This window comes from Maylandia zebra, linkage group LG3, assembly GCF_041146795.1.
Source record: "Maylandia zebra isolate NMK-2024a linkage group LG3, Mzebra_GT3a, whole genome shotgun sequence".
Classification (NCBI taxonomy): domain Eukaryota; kingdom Metazoa; phylum Chordata; class Actinopteri; order Cichliformes; family Cichlidae; genus Maylandia; species Maylandia zebra.
The window spans coordinates 54,468,726-54,491,330 of record NC_135169.1 but is presented as its reverse complement, the minus strand read 5'-3'; the positions used below and the strand labels follow the sequence as shown (position 1 = coordinate 54,491,330).

Below are 22,605 nucleotides of genomic sequence, written 5' to 3'. Positions count from 1 at the left end.
TCAAGGAGGCCATTTACGTGAAAAGGGAAAGACCATCTCTGAATTGAGGAGGGGGCCTAAGGGTACATCTGTCACCATCTTACATGCTGTGATTGCAGCCGTTCCCCAACTCTCTGTGACTGGTACTCATGACCATTGATCAGTGGTTGTTGATCAATGGTCATGAGAATTGCATAATTAAGATTAAGGAACTGACCTCACAGCCCATTGTTCCTTCAGTGGGCTGGTTTCAGTCATCATGCAAATGTCCTGTTTATAAGATTGAATCCTGCAGTCAGCTGAGACTGAAGGAGTCACCTGGATGAGAGACGAAATGTTTCTCCCACAAAACGCTACGTCCAGATGAACTGAATCAACTTTTGGAGAAAGAAGTTGAATCAGTATTTCAGCTTTAAGAGGGTATTTTAACACAAACATCAGTCCTTCTACTTAAGTATGTTTGACACTTTGTTTACACCTAAATTAACTTTACTGTTAACCAGTTTTCATGTTTCTGTAATCCACCAGTGTGCTCATGCTTTTTTAAGTGAAAACATATTTTTAATGATCAAATATAATTATGTTTGTTATTTGTGGATTTTAAATGTCCTTGACAGAGACAGATGATGATCATTATCCTGCACTGTGGTCTCAGGTTTGGTCGAGCTAGCACAAAGAATGGCTATGTTGAACTTCCTCCTGGGATCTACACTAAGAAGTGAGTCCAACATTAGCAGGGTCTCTTTCCTTTATCTGGATTCACTTTAGCATTCACAGTCACGTGAAGCTTGTTATTAAGTCGATAAGTCAACCCAGGGTTTCAGCTGAGCGCTCACATGAAACACATGGTGTTGGCAGCATCTGATCAATCATATTCATGGAGACGTGTATCAGCAACAGAGCAGCTGAGTTTGCAGAAGGACATCAAACTAAACCACAGGAACAATATGAGGAGATTACACACATAATAAAATACTAGCAGTAACACAGCTGCTGCAGACAAATCAGTCGTGTGATCGTGTGTGAGAGGAGAAGGACTGTAAAGGAGTTTGGTGTTAAAAGCTCTGTATGAATGTGGGAGACTTTGAAGGGCTTTAAAAAGGCCAATATAAAATAAAAGGCAGCAAAATTGCTGAGTGTGAAAGTCACCAGACTTATCAGACCTCTGTGATTAAGACCTGTAAGAACACCTGTTTGTACTTGTTGGCATTATATCAAACACACACGTATATTAAGCCTTTGTTTGAACTCTGGTTGAATTTGTTACTTTCAGACTGTGAAACATCACAGAGGCTGCAGCTGCAGATCTTTTATTCACCTGGAAATTTACTTTAAATGTTAGATGGAAAATGTGTTGCTCAGTTTAACCAAAGTAAGAACAAGAATCCATAAACCTTCATAAAGACAAACATCTCCCAGAACATTGAGCTGCTGAAGTGTCACTGAAGGGAAAAACTATTTGTCCTCCTCCATCCAGCAACACCTGAAACACCTGAGTGGAAGCTCCTCCCTACACTGTGTTTGAAGCAAAGCACAAAGGAGACACCTGCTGGAGCAGCTGGAGTCCTACAGACACTCAGCCTCTTCACTACACAAACACCTCCTACAACATCCACTCTTTCCACTCTGACTGCTGTGTTTGTGGAAACACTCCAACACACACCGCTTCACACACCAACATAGAAATGTGTGAAAAAGAGCTGAGCTGATATTAAACATGAGGATTTATTCAGAAATACAGAGTCAGGAACAACATCTAGACACACATTACCTCTCAGCAGCAGAAGAACAGCCTTTAAAGTGAACACCAGCATCCTTCGACTCGTTGCTCTTTAAGGAAACACAGCTGGGTTCAGGTCCAGGAGATTCTGGCCTCTTATTGATCCTAAAAGAAAAAGAATAAATGTCACAGCTTCATGAGACAGGAAGAAAAACTGGAAACATTAAATTAAAGACATGATGAACAATCTCATAAAAATAATGTACTTACTCTTTGTCACATAACAGTCTTTTGTTAAAGTTTACAACAACATCCTTCGACTCGTTGCTCTTTAAGGAAACACAGCTGGGTTCAGGTCCAGGCTCTGGATTAGTTTCAGGGTTATGTCCAGCTGAGCCTGGTACGCCCCACAGCTCTGGGCTTTAAAACAACACACACAGAGGTATGAGTGTGAATAATGATGGAGCAGTGATGTGAGTGCTGAGCTGTGACATGGAGAAGAGTCATGGACAGTTAGAGATGGTCATCTCACCTCTGAGCTTTGGTCTGGCTCTCATGTTCCCCACACAGAGTGCTTTTAGAGGGAGGGACTCCCTCCTCTCTGTCCTCACACTGATCCATGCTGCTCAGTTCACATCAGCTCACACACACTTTCTACCTTCACCTGCAGAGGAAACACAAATCATTCATGTGCACATCAACTGAGAGCTGCAGAGGTCGTGTCTGATGTGTTGGACTAACATCCATCTGAGACGCAGCTTTCATCAGTTCACTACAAAAAGTGTCACAGAGCCCAGTTCAGCCTCCAAATCCTCCATTACTGTAGTCCTACAAAGCAGCAGGTCAAACATGGCTGCAGAGAGCAGCTTTATGTCAGTAACCATGTCCAGGACCGAGCTGACTGCTTACAGAGTTCATACTCTAACTGCTAGCTGCTCTGCTAGCTAAGCTAACTCAGTAACAGTGACTCTGACAGCAGTTACTGTGGAACAGCGGCCGAGCTCAGGACACATTCAGTGTGTTTAGTCTGAGTCCTGGACTCTGATTCAATGGATTCAATCCAGCTCAGAGTTTCATGTGTTCATCAGAATAAAATACATGTACTAATATAACAGAAGTAATGCTCTGAATGCAGGACTGTAATGGAGGATAAACAAGGTTTTTACAGCCTGAAAGAAACATTCAGTTCATATATTTGTAGACAGTGAAGCAGTTTTTAATACTGCAGCTGTTTCCTTCACCTGTGTGTGTGTGAGCCACACCTTCATGTGCTGCTTTAGAAATATGTGGTCTGACTGCTCAGACTGAGTCTAGGAGGAAAGTTCACACGCTGGAGAAAGTTTTGTTCCTAACTTTGTCAGAGTTCGGCTCCAAAGACAAAGAAGACGGAGCTCACAGTCTGTAGATGGTCCTCAGTGTGTGTGTGAAGCCAAGAGAGCACACAGGAGTGTGTTTATGTCAGCAAATCAGTGTGTGTGAAGAGTCTGAGGGAGTGTGTGAATGAGACTAAACACTGAAACCAACAGTCCAAGAAAAGCGTCTGGACTTCTTTAAGTTTAACTTAAAGAAGTCCAGACGCTTTTCTTTTTGTCTCCATAATGTCTCCATAATGCTGCAATGTTATCTGCCCCAGAAACACTGTGCAGAAGCTCTGATGGTGACACAGAAAAGTCACAGTGGAGATACTTCTGTCCACCTTTGATTAGACTCATTATAAAAAGGAAAACAAAGTTTGAACACAGTCATGTTTCCAGTTCACTGACTTACATTTATTCCATGGACACTCACTCTAACCTGAAGCACAGCTACAACCCAACATTGTTGAGGCCTCATCTCCTCCTTTCCTGACTGTAGAGGTTAAATATGCAACAACCAACAAATAAAAGAATTTGGTTCATTTCAAAGAAATTCACACGGTGACCAAGTAAAGTAACCGTAGTAAAGGAGACAACATCCCGTTGATGGTGGGATTATTTGAAAGATTTGCTTTAGTCACGTCACCAAATGCAGTTGAACCACCCGTGGATCCATGTTTGACCATTCTACCACTCTGAGCTCTGCTTTTTAATCATTTTATTATTATCATCATTCATTTATTCATTCTTTGGAGGGGGGCTATTTCCTAATGCCGCCCTAATAAGCTGATGTTCAAGGGGAAATATAACAGAAACTCTTTCAGTGTTATTCATTAATAAATTAACAGATAAACTGTGAAGAAGAAAAAACTGAGATTTAAAGGAGAGAGTGAGAAACTTGATCATCCATCCTCATAATACATGTTTATCAGTATCTGCTGTGACCATACTGCAGTAATAACTACAAGTCTACATTTCTGTGACTGTTGATCAATCACAGCAGGAATCTGAGCTCATCTCTGCACACAGAGCAGCTTCAGCTCTGGGATAAACTGCTCGCTTCACGTCCTTCTCAGCTCACAGACACTCATCCTCATATTTTCCTTTAACATTTGATGGTATCTGGAATAGTTGGCAGTAATAAGGATGATTTTCTGTAAAATAATATTGATATGAGCCGTGAATTATTCGTAGATGAGCGTTAGATTAGTTTGATGGGTTAACTCAGAGAGCTGAAGATATGGTGGACATGCTGACCTCGCTCCGTGGTGTACAGGGCCGTTTACCCTCATGATTAATATTCACAATAAAAAAATGAGGCGAACATCATGAAGTCTGTGTGTGTTTCATAGTGTCGAACCACCTTTGTACAGTTAAACCTAACAGTTACTACATGACGGAAACACCAACGTTATTTCTTTTATGCGTTTATCAGGTCACGCTGATTATTGAACAAAAACCCAAACATCAGATGTTAATCGAATCTTTTTGCTCTCTCTCCTCCTTAAACATGTTTTTAATGTTAGTTATAATTCAGAATTGGTGACTGGAACACGTATGACACATACGAACATCAGGAAATAAAAACACGATAAATATAACCTCTGTAAATGAAGTCAGTGTGCAGCGGGGGTTATTACAGCTGTGTACCGGCCTGCGCTTTGTCGGTGGTAATAGCAGCTCGATTGCTTGCGAGGCGAGCGGGTCTGTCCCACGCTTTGCCGTGAGACTGGGCTGGGCAGACATCTCCGAAATCATCGAAGCACTTTTGCAAAAAAGCTGTATCTTGACAAACCGACCAGACATCTGAAGATTAAACCGCTACATTCTCGGCTAAAAAATATTAAAACGGTATTTGGTGAGACACAAACTGTCATGGTCCCCGTGTCTGCCCGGCTGACTCAGGTTGGCTACATATGTTTCTTGTTTACATCTACCTCTCTCACGCTAGCTGTGTCTCGCCAGGGCGGAGCTCATTGCGGGCTCCCGCCCCTGGCCCTTGCACCTGAAGTTAATCACACATCTGTGGCTCATCGCCTAAACTCATCCACTACTTAAGGCAGAGGCTGGAAACATCTCGTCGCTGGACTATTGAGTAACCTCGGTAGTAAGCTCCGGAGTACTAGTCTCTTGTTGCCTTTTCGTATCGCTGACCCTTTGGGTTAATCACTTGTTGTCTGTAAACAGGAATTCCGTTTCCCTGGAACCCTTGGTGTGCTGTGTTTTTTATGAAGTCCCTCGTGTGTGAAGAGCTCCTTTCCCGGATTTCCCTGTGCCCTGGATTCCCCCTGCCATCTCACTTGTATATATTTGCACCTGGTGTTGTATAGTAAAAAACGGAACTGTATTCTAGCTGCCTTGTCTGCGCTTGAGTCCATCCCACACACAAACACAAACAGGGTTTTTCAAAGTTCAGTTCTGTTAGTTTCCACATGGCAGTTGTTGGTGTGCAGTAACGCCTTCTAAAAACAATGGCCACCAGGCCAAAGCAATGGTTCTGACTCGATCAGCATTAACCCCGCCCCCTGGGTTTGATGGGTGAGGTTGACACATAAAATAAATTTATGGTGAGACCTGAAGGAGTCAACTGTGCCAAAATGAATTAATTAAATACACCATTAAATAATTATTTAAATGTGGCAATAATTAATTAAAACGTGAAATAATAAATAAATTAATTAAATGTGTCAAAAAAATTTATTTAATTATTTATTTCCCATTTTAATTAATTATTTCAAATTTTAATTAATTATTGTCACATTTAATTTATTATTCAATGGTGCATTTAATTAATTCATTATGGCACTCCTGGTATTCCATACTGTGGTTGGGTCGACTTTACTATATAGATGTTTCACATGTTTCCATCTCAGCAGCCCCGTTGACAGATCACAGTATTATTACTTTTAAACTTAACCCTGAAAATAAAACGCAGTTTAAAAAAGATTACTGGAAATTAAATGCAGATCTATTAATTGATGACGGGTATGTTAAGATAGTTAAAGAGCTCCTCCATAACATTTACAACAACGTAACAATTGGCAATTACATACATAGATGGGAATTTTTTCATTTAAAGTTAGAGAATTTTCAATTACGTTTAGTAAAATGAAAAGTAGACAACAGAAGGAATTTGAAAGTAAATTACTTTACGATATAAATAACTATTGTAATAGACATTTTATGTCAGAGGCTGATAAGAAATCCCTGTTGTCTTTACTCAATTAGATGATCTATACAAGAAAAAGGCTCATGGAGCTTACATTAGAGCTCGTGCAAAATGGATAGAAGAAGCTGAAAAAGTGCTTCATATTTCTACAATTTGGAGAAACGGAGGCAAGAAAAGAAATCTATTAATACATTAATCATAAATGGGGAGGAATGCACAAATCATAAGACTGTAGCGGAAGAAAAACATAAATTTTACTCAAATTTATTCTCCTCAAAATATTTAATTGCTGATTCATTAACTTTTTGTGATCAGATTGAACCTTATACTCCAAAAATCGATTCTGCATTCAGAGAAATTTGTGATTCTGATATATCACTGGATGACTGAGATCAAGCCTTAAACAAACTGAAAATGACAAAGCTCCTGGTCAGGATGGCTTGACTGCAATCTTTTATAAATTCTTCTGGAAAGAAATAAAAGAATTTTTCTTCAAAACTATTACTGAAATCATTAGTAATGAAATGTTAGCAACGACAATGAAACAGGGTCTTATCTCCCTTATTCCCAAACCTGGTAAAGATAAAAGACTAATCGATAATCTACGACCAATAATATTAGATTGGTTGTAGATCTACTGGATTCTAATCACTTAATTGAAGATGATGGTGTGATTCTTTTTTTAGACTTTTATAAGGCATTTGATACGGTCGAACATCCTTTTATTTTAAAAGCTCTACCCTATTTTGGTTTTGGTAAACAAAACTTCATAGATTTAATTTCTTTATTATACTCTGACTCAATAGTTCTGCTTCTTTACCTTTTGGAACATCTAAACGCTTTAATGTTAGACGAGGAATCGTCAGTTTTTATAGAACATGAATGAAATTTCACTTTTCTCAAAGGCTTCTGGTTTGTACCTGAATATTAGAAAATGAGAATTATTAACTATTCGTGATTGTGACCTAGTAGCTCTCTTAACATAGCTGTTAAAACTGACATTAAATATTTGGGTATTATAATGTCAAAGAACACAAATAATAGAGAAAATCTACATTTTGAGCAAATTACCCAGAAATCAAAAAGATTACAGGCTACAAAGACACCTCTCCATCTTTGGACGTGTCTTGCTTACTAAAACAGAAGGTATCTCTGGATTGATTTATCCATCACAATGTTTATATGTTTCCAATAGTCTAATCAATAATATAAATCAAATTAATTTCAATTACATTTGGAGAAACAAGCAACATTATGTTAGGAAGAATGATATAGTGAAGTCATTTGAAGAAGGAGGTTTGAATGCGATTGATTTTGAAGCAATGATGGTTCCATCAAACTCAAATGGTTGCAATCTTTCATAAATAATTCAAACAGTATTTGGTTTTATTTTCCCAAAGTAATTTTGGAGAAGCTGGGTGGCATTGAATTTCTTATAAAGTGCGACTTTGAAATTTCCAAATTAAATTATCCAATTTTCACAAACAGGTTCTCCAGTACTGGAAAATGATACACAAGCATATTTTTTCTCCACATACAAATTCGATTTGGAACAACAGATGTATACGATAAAAGAAAATCCATCTTTTATAAGGATTGGATGGATCATGGCATTTGGACGGTTTTACACCTTTTAGACAATGACGGAAATGTGTTAACATATAACAAATTCATAGATAATTATGGCATATCATGTACTCAGAGTAAATTCATTAAAGTTGTGAAAGCCATTCCCCCTGCAATGATTCAGATGTCTTCCCCCGACTGAACAACAACCCGTCAACAACATGCTGAGCTGTGACTCTTCTTCCCTCTAAAGTCCTGGTGTTAACACTCACCCTGCATCAGCTTCACCTTTTTTTAATTGTTTTTACTTTTCAAACCGACGGATCATTTGAAGCCAACCATCCAAAAACTGCTTCAGCTGTGTTTGATGTTTATGCTACAGCCTGTTTACCAATATAATCAATATCAGATATCAGAGCAACAGAAACCTCGGTGATCAGGACGCTGGGACTGAGAACAGGAAGTGGCTCAAACCTCACAGTTTCATAACGTCACCCTGAACTCCACTCACGGAGTTTCTGTCGCCATTGTAGTTTTTAAAGTCCCGTGATAAAGGCGGGTCTTTCTGTGAATCCGCACGCTCATTGGCTAATAGCTCGAGATTGACACATCGTTATCCAATGAGCGTGCGGGAACTTCCGACATAAAGTTGTTTCCTTTGAAAAACCAAAGTCTGATTATTTTTGCCTCCACTGACGGAGCCTGTTGTTCCCGCCACAGAGACACAGTAATGTCAGAGCGGTGTTAACACTCACCCTGCCTCAGCACAGCTCTCACTCTCCTCCTGCTCTCTCACACTAAACGGAGGCTCAGCTAAACTCACTTCCTCTCTACTTACAGGAAACCAGCGCTCAGAGGAGCCGACCGGCCTCACATTTCACCCACAGACACGAACAGCGTGGAATTATTTTATGTCATAAGAAGAAACATATTCATGTAAACACTCACCTGCCTCAGCTCCACCTTCCTCCTCCTGCTGCTCTGAACGGAGGCTCAATACTTTCACTTTCACTGCTGCTCCCTAAACACAGAGGATGCTGGGACTTGTAGTTGTTTCCTTCCGGTGCGGTCTTCCTCTTTGTTTGTTTGTGTTTGTGTTCAAGTTATTTCGATCATGTAAACATCAACAGAACACGTGAAGCCACACAGAGTTTGTATGTCGAGGTGGGTAGGAGGGTTTGAGGGTTTGGGGAGGGGTCAGAGGGAAGAGGTCTCTCAGTCTTGACAATCCACATTGATGGCATTGCATCTTTCAACGTGTTTGTGGGTCGATTTGGATGCTCCAGGTGTGAGAGCAGCCACTCAGCCTCTACTGCAGATGTTTGTCACAAGTTCATCTAGTAGTAGGCTATGGCACTTGGCCACAGGTGGCAGCAGTGGACTGGCCTCCATGTGAAACTGCTCCAGCTGCTATGTGATAGTCCAGCTGCAAACTGAAGATCATATGCAAGTTTTGGAAATTAAACTGTACAATATAAAGCGCCTTGAGGCGACTGTTGTTGTGATTTGGTGCTATGTAAATAAAAATGAATTGAAATTCAGAATATTCTTAACTTAGCTTTAAAACCAACCCAATCTAACTCTCCTCCACACTCAAAAACAAAGACAAACCAACTGACACATCTGAGTCCCTCACTTTCTTCAATCCACTCACTCTCACAAGCTCCACTTAGTCACACTGGCTCTGTTTATTACTGATTACTATTGTCTCCCCAGAAACACTTCTGTTTTCTTTTTTCCTATTTGTGTTTTCGTTTTTTTGTATTTGTGTTTTCTTTTTTCCTATTTCAGTTGTGTTTTTTGTGCTTTTGCAGCGTTTTTTTTTATTGCTGGTGTTTTCTTAAGTTGCAGTCCATTTGGCCTCTCAGGGCCACTGTAGATAAGGGCCAAAAATAAATGCATAACATCATTTCAAATCAGTTTAAAGGTTTATTTGCAAGACACAAAAACAGAAAAAATTAAATGTTACAAATGTATTGTGCATGAAACAGGAATTCAAACGTGGCTCAGATGTGTGTCACAAGTTCATCTGGCTGTAGGCTATGGCACTTGACCACAGGTGGCGCTAATTGACTTTACTCCATTTGAGTGCACACAAAGTAAACTGCACACTTTAGTTGTGAAGCGAAAACGCTGAAATCGCAGTAATAACACGTACGAGGGGAACGATAACGAAGACCAGATGCTCCTGATCGTTACTCTTGCTGTCCTGTGAACAGCATCGGCGTGGTGTTAATGGTTTGCTTTTGTTTTGGCGATCGCCCCGTGAATGAGAATATGACCAGGTAAACCCGCGACATTTTTAAATAGTTTGTCATTCAACAGCAACAAGACTGACGGAGTGTGTTTGAGGAAACCTCACAAATGTCACAGATGAAATATTTGGTGTTTATTTGCTGGTTTGTCGGTAGCAGCTCCTTCAAAGTAAGTCTACCACACATCTGTTTGACCAACGCCAGTTGATTTGGATCACCGGTCCAAACAATTTGAACCATTGTTGTGTTTCCTTTGTGTTGAGTTTGACTGATATTTGCTGGATAGCAAATGTTTCAAAGCTATGCAACCTTTATCTGCACATAGCAGTTAAACTGTTTAGATCAATCTTTATTGATAATATACATTATTTATTTATGAATTACTGTGTACACAAGAATAAGTTAATGTATTAAGATAAACTGGCTGAAAGTTTTGTATTATTCTTGTGATTTTTTTTATTGGCCCTGTTTATTTACAGGCCAGGTGACCCTTTAGGGGTTTAAAATGCTGAGCCAATGAACGGCTGGGAGCAGGAATCTTTCTTCACTGAAGCTTCCACTTCCACGGGTCTGGTAGGAAGTTGTCCAAGCCAACAAAACAGACAGACAAAAAATCCATCTATCAATCACCTGGATCACCTGTTGAGAAAGAAAAAAGAGAAAACAAGCAAACAAAAGAGAGCAATATAATAAACAACATCACCGCGATGATCTATGTGAATATAACTGTAAATACTAAATATTGAATATTATTGTGCAGCACGTAAGATCGACAGCGCACAGTGTGCTTTGAGGTAGCAGCCAAAATGCAAGGCAAGTTTATTTATATCGCACAATTCAACAACAAGGTGATCCCAAGTTCTTTACAGAACATTAAAAAACAAAAACGGATAAAAAGCATGATTTAAACGTGACGTGCCCGTGAGCTCCGCCGGCAGCCAGCTGTGCCAGAGTGACCGAGCCCCAGGCTGAGAGGCCAAAGGCACCGCACCCTGAAGGAGCCCGAGCGAGCCCCAGGCTCCAGGCCCCGACAAGCAGTACCTGGACGCCCATCCCCAGACACAAAGAACCACCAATGCACCGATGTCTGAAGGCGTCTGCCACTGGCAGGGGGAGTGGTGGGGGGAGATAGGCCTCCATACCTTGGAGGGCCTGAGATGTCCCCAGAGAGGTGGCGTCTGATACCCGACCTGACATATGGACACAGACAAACAGGCACACACAGATACAAACATCCATTCCCACCCTCATGCTCTCATATGCAATTACTCAGCAGCAGGTAAGCGCATAGCCCCTCCTGGTAGCCCTCAATGTCTACGTGTATTTAAAATTGAGAGGTGGGCAACGGCGCCAGGGGTGAGGTTGTACACCCTGATGTGATTCTGATCTTGGAAACATTAAAGACATTCATAGCCAGACTGCTGACTTTGTGTTTTCATTCAGTCGCCTAACAGAAGTGCAGTGAGAAACCATTTACCCCATCCTGATTTCTTAGCTATTTGCATATTTGCCACACTTACGTGTTTCAGATCGTGAAGCAAATTTTTATGATAGATAAAGATGACCAGAGTCAGCATAAAATAAAGCTTTTACATGTATTGCTAGGAGGTCGGCAGCTCCCTCCACTGCTTGGCCCTCTGTGAAAAACAACTGGGATCCAGCTTCCCTGTGATGCTGAATTATATAAGTGGACAAAAATAAATAGATAGAAGGATGGATGATTGTATTTTGTGTACAATCGTTGAAGTGTAAAAAGGGTTGGCCCTCCGTGGTGCCCTAAGCAAAGTTTGATTTTTGGGGCCCTTTAATAGTGCCAATAATAGTGATTAATGATCACCTACTATAAATGTATTTCATTTTCTAATGTTGATGTTGTTGTAATCCACAGTGAAAAATGTCATAAAAACAGATAACAAATTTGCAACTTTCATGAAAAATGTTTTCATTAATATTAAAAAAACAAACAAAAAACACCTCCCCCTGCTGGCCACACAGAGAAACAATAGATAAAACCTGAGAGCTGCACAGTTGCAGCAGTGTGGTTTACGTCATTCTGTTGTCAGCCTGTTTTACACATCGGTGGTTTCTTATTGACGTGTAAAAAGATCTGAAATCGTAGTAAATTCAGCTGCTATTGTGGGCTGCGGATGATTTACACTTAACATTTTAATAACTGGGTATTGAATGTCATAGGCCCAATGTTCCCTCTAATTTTTCAGGTGTCTGAGCGAACACACAAACTCCCTGAGCGGTTCCTTGGACCACTGTGAGCGACAGCAGACGTGTGCACTGTGGTCACGCCGGCATCGAATCCATCCAAGTTTCATGGTTTATTAAAATAATCAAATTACAGCGTTTACATTTATGTTAGACTACTTTTAATTAACTGCTTCAGCCCATTTACAATGAAAATGTAAAAGAAATCTTGTTCATGACCTGTGTAGTATGTTAACACTATTGGAAGTACAAATAACTTGAACTCCAATTTAGAAAACACAACTTTTTTTTTTTATAAAGCTCTGACTTGTATTATGAGTCCGTGGTCTGGGAGAGAGTCTGTAACTCTCTGTCTCCAAAATACTGTATATAATGACCAAAGCTGGGAAATTAATCAATCAATCAATCTTTATTTATAAAGCACTTTTCATACAAAAAAAGTAGCACAAAGTGCTTTACATGGTTAAAAGCACCCCACCCCGCCCTCCAACTAACCCCCCACACTCTCATTAACATAAACAATCATGAATGCACCCATATCCCCCCCCCCCAGCCAGGCTGAGAGGACCCCCAGAGCCCCAGCAGCCACGGTCGATCACAGCCCCGGTGCAGAGAGCCCCCTCCGAGGAAACACTGGAGATATGACACAATAGGATATATACAGGGTAAAAAGATAAAGTAAATAAGAACGGGATACAATAGAAATAGTAAGAAGATAAAAAATGAGTAAGAATAAAATCAATAAATATTAGGTAAAACCTAAATTAATAAATAGAATAACAGGATAGAATAAATAAGCATAAAATAAATAAACATTAGGTGAAAGATAAATTAAAAAGGTGGTCTTGAGCCTGTTCTTAAAAACATGTACGTTCTCTGCGGCCCTGAGCTCCTCCGGCAGGCTGTTCCACAGACGAGGACCATACCACTGAAAAGCTGCCTCTCCGTGAGTATGTGTGCTGTCTTTGGGAACAGTCAAAAGGCCAGTACCAGAGGACCTCAAGGTCCGCGAGGGTTCATATGGTAAAAGCAGATCTGAGAGATAAGACGGCCCAAATCAAATTCAAATTCAAATTTTATTTGTCACGTACACAGTCATACACAGCACGATATGCAGTGAAATGCTTGGACAACTGCTCGTGACCTAAAGAAAAAAAAAAAAGGAAATAAATAGGAAATAAATAGGAAAAATTAAAAAGGGTAAATTTAACTAGGAGGGAATAAGATATAAATTAAGGTTAAAAATGAAATAACTGTACAACACAAATTAGAATGAAGGGTAAATTTAACTGGGAGAATAAGATAAAATATATAAATTAAAGTTGAAAATAAAATAACTGTACAACAAAATACACAATATAGAACTATATAAGAATGTATGAAGAAATATAAATAAATAAATATATACACAATAACAGCAGCTGTACAAGTATTAACTGGAAATGAAGAATATAGTGACCAGTGTTGTGCAATCCACATTATGTCTTGTGCAGTGCAAATATGCTTAAAGTGATTTAAGTGATGAAGTGAAAACAATGTCCAGAAAGTCCAGTGTGTGTGTAAGAACCATATGTGTGGGTCAGTACTGTGTGGTGGTGTGATTGAGAGACCGTATCGCCTGCGGGAAGAAGCTCCTCCTCAGTCTCTCTGTGTTGGTCTTCAGGGAGCGGAATCGCTTTCCTGACCTCAGCAGAGAGAACAGTCTGTTGTTGGGATGGCTGAGGTCCTTCACGATCTTCCTGGCCTTGGTCCAGCACCGCCTGCTGTAGATTGAGTGCAGGTCAGGGAGCTCGGAGCGGATGGTGCGCTCAGCTGACCGCACAACCCTCTGTAGAGCTCGTCTGTCCTGCATGGTGCTGTTCCCGAACCAGGTTAAGATGTTTCCCGTCAGGATGCTCTCTATGGTGCACGAGTAAAAGTTCCTGAGCACCTTGGAGGGCAGTTGGAAGTCTCTCAAGCGTCTGAGGTGGTAGAGACGCTGTCGGGCCTTTTCACCACGGTGTTGATGTGACAGGACCATGACAGGTCCTGCGTGATGTGAACTCCGAGGTATTTGAAGCTGTCCACTCTCTCCACTGGGCACTCATTGATGACGGGGGTCTGGTAGTTCCTCTCCTGCTTAGTGCTGAAGTCCACTATCAGCTCCTTTGTCTTACTGACGTTTAGAAGGAGGTTGTTCCTCTGGCACCAGTTCTCCAGATTCCTAATCTCCTTCAGGTAGGCCGTCTCGTTGTTATCAGAGATCAGGCCCACCACGACGGTGTCGTCAGCAAACTTGATGATGGTGGTGGAGCTGGTAGTGGCCACACAGTCATATGTGTACAGAGAGTACAGCAGGGGGCTCAGAACACACCCCTGGGGGGCTCCAGTGCTGAGAGTGGTGGAGGCTGAGACATGTGAGGCATCCTTACTGCCTGTGGTCTGCCAGTTAGGAAGTTGGAGATCCACTGACACATAGATGAGCTGAGTCCCAGATGCTCCAGCTTGGTGGTGAGTGTGGAGGGAATTATGGTATTAAATGCAGAGCTGTAGTCTATGAAGAGCATTTTAACATAATTCCCCCTTCTAGTGTCCAAGTGAGTGAGTGATGTGTGGAGGAGATGAGAGATGGCATCGTCTGTGGAACGATTTGGACGGTAAGCGAACTGTAGTGGGTCCAGTGTGTCTGGTAGTGAAGAAATGATGAAGTCTCTGACCAGGCGTTCAAAGCACTTCATCACTACTGAGGTGAGGGCTACAGGGCGATAGTCATTGAGAGAAGCAGACCATTAAGACATTTAAAAACCAATAAAAGAACTTTAAAATCGATCCTGAAATACACGGGGAGCCAATGCAGCGATTCTAAAACCGGTGTACTGTGGGCCCACCCTCTGGTCTTCGTCAGCACACGAGCTGCAGTTTTGTAAAAGTTGTAAGGGTGATATATTCTTTTTGGGGAGACCAGAGAGCAGGGCGTTACAGCAATCAATGCGACTGGTAATAAAAGCATGCATCAACATATATAGCTGAATTTTTTTAATATTTTGTACACAATAACAGAATAATTTCAGAAAAACACAAAATGACTGGTGTCAATATTATTTGCCCCACAAAAAAGGTCGAATATAAAACAATATTGCAAATATTGCACAGTTGAAAAAAAAAAAGCACTACAGCTCAGTTGTTCCCGCCATCCTTTGTCCTCCTGTTTCCCCTCCCTCTCCCCTCCAACGACGAGTTTGATGGTGTTACGGATTCAAATATTGGGGATGGATACAAGAGGAAAAACCACAATAACAACACTGGTCCGACCGGGTTGAGTCAAACGATGATTTTAATGATCACACGCGTGGGAGATGGACACCGTACGTAGACAGCATCAGATCTCAAAATGGTGGAGCATTGATCAAACTCTTATAGCCTCTAGTGGCCCCCACCTTATCATAAAAGCCTAAACATTCACATGCTTTCTCTCACACGGCGCCTAAGCTACGACCTTGGCTCCCTGTTTATCTGCTCCTGCTGAGATGGGGCAGAAAACTCCAGCATGTTCTGTTCTCTTCTAATCAGACAAATAAGGTGATGACTTTCTGCGAACAGTATTTCTTATAACTCAGCAGTATAATGCATCATGAAACAATATCATTCATTCACAATAAATCAGCAGTCTAATGTAATGCAAATCAGTTTAACAAATGCAATAGTTATCACCTTCTTCTAATTCAGGAGAATAATGCAAACTAAAACTACATAATAATTCACAATCTTCAATTAGGGGTCTAACGTGGCATAAAATAATATTATAATACCACACTGGCAAACTTCTCCCAATGTTTCCACTGAAGGGGTTGAAAGTTAAAAAGCGCCGAAGGTTAAGTTAGGTTTGGAGTAAATCATGGATGTGCACACGTGTTTGTGTGCAGCTTGTAGTGAAAAACGTGCGTGCAGAATTCATGCAGACATGTGTAACTGGTCGTTTTGAGGTAGAAAAGAGTGATGCGCGGTCAAGCTGGTAGTTGAAAGTGTCAGTCAGAGTAGAAGAGCATTGTGTAAAAATGCAAGTAATAACAAAAAGGTGCAAGTCATTAATCGCATCACCCTGAAAAACCTGAGTAAGGAGTGCAGCTCCTGATGAAAGGAGGAGCACTGAAAACCAGGAAATAATGTTTCTGGAACAGTCTGATGACTGAAGCTGGATGTTTGAAGTCTCAGTGAACTGCTTGTCTTTTCCCCACAGCTCCTCCCTCAGCGATGTATATGGCTATATGTTATGAACAATGTGCTGATGTCCGTATCAGGTAACAAACAGCGTGACACAAACGGAGAACATTGTGTCCACTCGATAATATGCTGCTCTAAAAAGGCTCCATCCTGCAGGCAAGTCGGCCCAGCTTTACTCGCACAGCCTGCCAGCTCTGTTTGAACAGAAAGGACATCTGCACAAGAAACACAGCAGCCTGTCGCTCAGCACCAACCGCCTCACTGAGCGGATCAGTCTCAGGTACGACACGCCATCACAGATGCAGGGAAACAGGAGCTGTAGGTGCAGCAGTGTTAATAATGTCATGTATGATGCTACCACTTGATTTTGAGGAAGGAGGATACTGTAAACCCAATTTTGTCTGCTTGTTCTGACCTGGATATTCTCTGTTGGCCACAGAAAGTTTACCATATCTGTAAAGATTCCTGACACTAAAGGTTGTAGGAGGTGCAGTGTAGGTAAGCAATGCCGAGTTACTCTGGTCAGTCTGTTTGTTCACGGAGAACAACTGCAGACACTTAGTCCTGCTCTCTCTGTTTCAGCAAGAAACCCATACACAGATAGTACATATCTGTGCGGGGCTGTCCCATCTGGCCTGGTTTTACTCTTGTGGTATGAGCCTCTTCAAAAGTTCATGCATCTAAAGGTTTGTACAGATATGTCGAACTTGCCACCTGAATAAATGTCTTCCTTTCTAACTCTACCCCGATTTCCACAATGCAAACCAGCCATTAGACCTGGATTACATAAAAGTAGACAGACAGCATATCAAAATCTGAAGCTGAAGAATGTAATTGATTTTTTTTAATAACATATGCATACTTTTTATTCAAGCCCAACAAGATTTTAGAGACTAAATAAAAGAAACGTTGTATAAACGCCGTCCAAAAACACCAACAGCACCTTCTCTGGGTCCAAGCTCGTGTAACTGAATGGTTACCATGTGTTTTCTGTGCTGCAGGAACAGTGTTATCAGCACACAGTTCAACGCCAGCATGCACCATTAGATCACATAGCACAGATAATTGACAGTTTTTTTGTGAATGTCTCGCACATTTCATAACGATAATGTATGTACTGTGAGAACAGAGCTCTGTGTTAAGCCTGTCTGCAGTCCTAACACAGTGCTGCTTGGAGAAACACGCCTGTGCCACAACATTATGGAAAAGTGGCATCAGTCCAAAGACGTGCAGTTAGGGGATGGATGGATGGATGGATGGATGGATGGATGGATGGATGGATGGATGGATGGAAGGATGGATCGACGGGTGGATGGATGGATGGATGGACGGGTGGATGGATGGATGGACGGCTGGATGGATGGATGGATGGATGGATGGATGGACGGGTGGATGGATGGATGGACGGGTGGATGGATGGATGGATGGATGGATGGACGGATGGATGCATGGATGGATGGATGGATGGATGGATGGATGGATGGACGGGTGGATGGATGGATGGATGGATGGACGGATGGATGCATGGATGGATGGATGGATGGATGGATGGATGGATGGATGTTTGGACGAACAGATGGACGGGTGGATGGATGGATGGATGGATGGATGGATGGATGGATGGATGGATGGATGGATGGATGGATGGATGGATGGACGGACGGCTGGACGGATGGACGGGTGGATGGATGGATGGATGGATGGATGGATGGGTGGATGGGTGGGTGGATGGATGGATGGATGGATGGGTGGATGGCATCGGTTTATCTTTAATCTCAAGATTTAATAATCATACAAGAATTCTGTTGTGCTGTTTTTGACGGTTGTATGAACAGGTTCAGCTCAGGTTTAACAAGCATCACTTAACCATCCATGAGAATTTATTTAGTTTTTTTTGTTTTCCTTGGTGACTGTTTCACAGCAACTCGCCATCAGACTCCCAGATTCTCTTCTCAGCTGTGTGTTGGAGTGAGAGACTGTAGTAATGATAAACCACCAACCGGCCAACAGCTCAGGTTTGATATTATAGAGCTGAACGGCGCTCCTGTTCCAGTGCCAGGTAGGACCGTTTCTGCGTGTCTCTGCTGACTTCCTGAAGCTTCAAGCTTCAACTTGTTGCAACAAGCTTCCTTCTTTCTGTGCATCAGGAGATAGTGGAGCACTCAGAGTCGTGCAGGTAACCCTACTCCCCGTCTACATGCCAGATATCCTGCATGAAAGTTGCTCTTCGGTGCATCCGTCAGAGTATGAATGGGTGTGAACGGGTGAATGAGGCAAGCTTTGAGTGCTCAGAGTAGAAAACCACTATATAAGAACCGGTCCATTTACCATTTACCAAGAGGGGCCTGGAAACCGAAGGGTCTGGCTCCCATTTTACTTTTAAATACTTGGAACGAAGTGCTCTAATGGGGTGATATGGTACTATAAGGTCATTAAGATAAGACAGGGGCTGATTATTCAAAACCTTTTATGTGAGGATTTTGAATCTTTTATTCTGGATAAAACAGGGAGCCAATAAATGTTCTGTTTCTAGTCCCTGTCAGGACTCTCGCTGCAGCATGTTGCTCAGAGCAGTCTGGAATAGATTTTTGACTAAATAATTAAAACTAATAATAATATATTACTATATTATATTACTAACAAATCCAGGACACCCCTGTTGATCCAGCAGCTCTTAATGAAGTTTGTAATAAGAATCGTGGTGAGTTCATTAGAAATATTTCACTTTTCTTTTTTAAATCAGTCATTACTGGAATCATCTGAAGTGCAAAAACAGTGGGATTATATATGAGAAGGACGGACTCAAAGACTGTCGTGTATCACATATGTATTACATAGATGTCCAAAATCAATGCATCATTAATGAAACTGAAACAAAAGTACTGAATTTCATGTGGAAGACCAAACCTCAGCATTCAGGAAAGTCTTATACAGGAGCAAAGATAATGGACGTTACCCGGAGTTTTCCACTGTGAAACCAGGAATAACAGCTTAAAAATGTTGTTGGATTTCTGTGATCTAAATCATTGTCAGCCTGGCAGGCAAATAGCGTGGACACCAAAGTTTGTGAACGTGATAACCTGAGAACAAAGACATGTAGGATTTTAAATCGGTACCATAGGTGTGTCTACTGGGAGGCTGAGGCTTAGCGCTGGTGGCTGCCAGTACTAAGTATTATTATACAACCCTTATTTTAGTTGATCTTATCTTCTTTCCTTGTGTTTCAGTTAGTTTCTACTCAAACTGGGTGTAGAAGGAATCCCTGCAAAGGTTTCTTTTTCTTCTGTGTTATGTTTTATGTATTTCTCAGCTCTTTGCTTCCTTTTTTCTACTTTAAACTTGTTTGTATGCTGTTGTGTAAATGTTCACACTTATCATAAAGTTTAAAAAAGTAGTAGGCGTGGTGATGAGCAGGAACAGGAGTAAAACTCCAGTAAGTGTACCAGTACTGTACCAGTGTGTAGCATTAAAGTCAAACTACAGTGGTTGTAGTATCAGTAGAGTAGTGTTAGTACTAGAGGTGGGAGGAGTAGAAGCAGGTGGAGGCACTGGCTTTAGGTTAGTACTGCCTTTCTCTGGTTCTCCTTTACAACTCATCTCCTTCTCATTTGCTGACAATGTGCAGAGCCATCATCCTTCAGAGCACACCGACTGATGACCCGTCAGCACTGAGCAGCCTGTACATCCTGACAGGACACGAAAGCAGCTACTGAGAGAGGACACGGGGCTCATTCGACGGTGTTACCAAAGAAAAGCACAGCCTGTCTGTAACTGTGGGGTGGAAACGATGCTCTGTTTCACTGAGGCTGTGCCAGGAAACGGTTCAATGCTGGGAATGACAAATGTTAGGAAGGTATCCTGCTGACTGTCCAGCCTTCACCTGTACTCAAGACACCTGTCAAGGTCCTCGCTGGGGTTATAGTTGATAAAGCTTTCTAGCTTTTCTTGTCTATTCAGCTTACCTGCTTAAATCAGACCTTTCTGTTAAAGCTAATGCAGACTCCACTGATCCGCCCGCTCAGTGTGGACGGGAGAATAACCTGAACATGGCCTCTGGGACATCATCATACTGATGTTATGAAGCGCTCAGTCAGGTTTTCTTCTTGATCAGACTGAGGGGCAGACTGAGTGTGTTTTGGTGCCTCAACATTCAGTCATATTCTGTAAAGCCATTTTCTGTCTGCATGCTGCACATAACCTCTTTGGACCAGAGTGCTGTGACACCTACACCTTACACCTGCAGGAGCTGCTCGGCCATAGAAAGCTGCTCTGTGAAGTGCACGGCTTTTTTGCCAGTGTTGATTTTATGGGTTTAATGCAGGGGTGCTCAATACGTCGATCGCGATCGACCAGTCGATCGCAAAGGTAGTATTGGTAGATCGCATGGCATTAAAAAAATAGATGCCAGCCTATCATCCATCCCGTCACTTGATTGATACAGGGAAGCCAGTCAGATGACATCAGATTTTTTCTGACGCTTAGGTCGCTGCGCATGCGCAAACAGCGGCGCGAAGTGTAGTAAAACTGACAAGCTAGTCAGCGAGTTAACTCCAATTTTTAGCTCTCGGTTTTTTCTCTTAAACCTGGCCGTCAGCAGCTACTGTCCGGACTATGCATCCCTGGCTGATTCAATTCAGTGCAAGTCATCAGAGTAAACTCAGGTAATGACAAAAAATTTACATAGTTAATTGTGTTGTGAAATATTGGATATTGCGGTTATGCATGTATATTCATTGTAGATATAAAGAATCCTCAATATATTTATAAATAAGTATATGTTTTGGATTTTTGTAGTGGGTAGATCATTTTGACTTGGTCATTTTATAAGTAGCTCACATGCGGAAAAAGTGTGAGCACCCCTGGTTTAATGTAATAACTAATTTTTCACATCATCGTCTGAGTCGTAATCCCAACGAGGAAACCTGGAATGTAAAACTTGATGGACGCTCCAGCTGAAGAGTGAAGTGTCAGACTTTTAATGGATCTTTCAAGCATTAGCGTACTTACAATGGCAGAAACAGTGCCACGTCTAAAGCATAGGAGCCATCTTCATCTCATTCTTCCCATTTCATGCAAGTTTCTTCTCATCCTCAGATGGACAGAATTTGGTTTGCTGACTTCATTCAGTCACACCATACTAGAGCATAAAAAGTGGAAATAAACTGGTCAGTAAGAAAGTGTGATGCTTGAAAGTATAGCGTAAGGACAGCAGCAGCACTGCATTTACAGCTGATATGATGACTTCAGCATCTTTAAAGAACTGTGAAGGAATTATCAGTGCTAACACAACCTTAAGCACGTGATGTGACCGTATACACTGCTTACACTTTCAGTATCCTTACTTAAAGAGAACATCTCAGAAAAAAGTACAGTTAGCAAGAAGCTTTGAGAACAAGGCAGTGTTATTGTATGCTAACCACCGTGGTGGTGTAGCTTGTCCTGATAAAAAGTGAATGTGGTCACATTATACTTGTTAACTAAAATGAAAAAATAAAATAATTCCACTACATGGGTAAAGATATTTATGATATTTATGGAAAGGATACTATAAAAGTAACACTGGCCTTTCCATGAGAGAAACTTGAAGTACAGTATGCATGTTGAGATTAATGTTTGTTTAATATGTTTTTGCTACTATGTGAAGATGTGATGTTATTAACAACACAGAATAGACAGAAATAAAGATTTTCATATCTCTTGGAGTTTTATGAAGAGTTTGTTGGGTTGTTCTTCTTTGAATGTGTGGATCGATGCTTCTGCGATTTATATCTTAATCCTTCAATTTGTAAAAAACATTTTGAATTCCGTTTGAGAAGATAAATGAAGGTTCTTGCGTTCAAGTGGAGGCTCTAGCAGACTGAGAAAGTAACTGCATACCTGGTCAAAGGAGCTTGTAAAGAAAAGCGTCTGGACTTCTTTAAGTTACTTGAAGACGTTTCACCTCTCATCCGAGAAGCTTCTTCAGTTCTAAGGTCAAATGGTGGAGAGTCCCAGATAACTGCATAACTATGTTATTCCTGCACACATAGCAGCAAGTAAGTGAAGGCAGTGATGAGGGCTGATGAGTTCTCAGATCACTCAGTCAGTCTCTGAGCGTCACCTTTATTGTGATCGCGCACTTTAAGCTTTCATGCCTGTATTTTT

General features: G+C 41.3%; 2 protein-coding genes across 2 annotated transcripts in view; one reads left to right on the top strand and one right to left on the bottom strand.

The window, feature by feature from the left end:
- The window catches only part of LOC143416820 (protein NLRC3-like), a 78,086-nt gene that overhangs the window by 13,176 nt on the left and 42,305 nt on the right, over positions 1 to 22,605 (bottom strand). The gene's annotated exons all lie outside the window — the stretch shown is intronic.
- On the top strand, positions 16,438 to 18,643 carry LOC112431486 (mitogen-activated protein kinase kinase kinase kinase 2). The gene is made up of 6 exons (XM_024800094.2): positions 16,438 to 16,538; positions 16,618 to 16,741; positions 16,901 to 16,959; positions 17,044 to 17,147; positions 18,383 to 18,520; positions 18,609 to 18,643. Exons 1-5 carry the CDS (start codon positions 16,511 to 16,513, stop codon positions 18,431 to 18,433), a joined length of 366 nt encoding a protein of 121 aa, XP_024655862.1. The 5' UTR covers positions 16,438 to 16,510; the 3' UTR covers positions 18,434 to 18,520; positions 18,609 to 18,643.

What these genes read in the sequence shown, in the direction of transcription:
- LOC112431486 (XM_024800094.2), top strand. Translation starts at nt 16,511, where the DNA reads ATGAACAATGTGCTGATGTCCGTATCAG. An exon ending in TGTGCTGATGTCCGTATCAG is followed by an intron (nt 16,539 to 16,617) that starts GTAACAAACAGC and finishes TCCATCCTGCAG; the next exon opens with GCAAGTCGGCCCAGCTTTAC. An exon ending in TTGTAGGAGGTGCAGTGTAG is followed by an intron (nt 16,960 to 17,043) that starts GTAAGCAATGCC and finishes TCTCTGTTTCAG; the next exon opens with CAAGAAACCCATACACAGAT.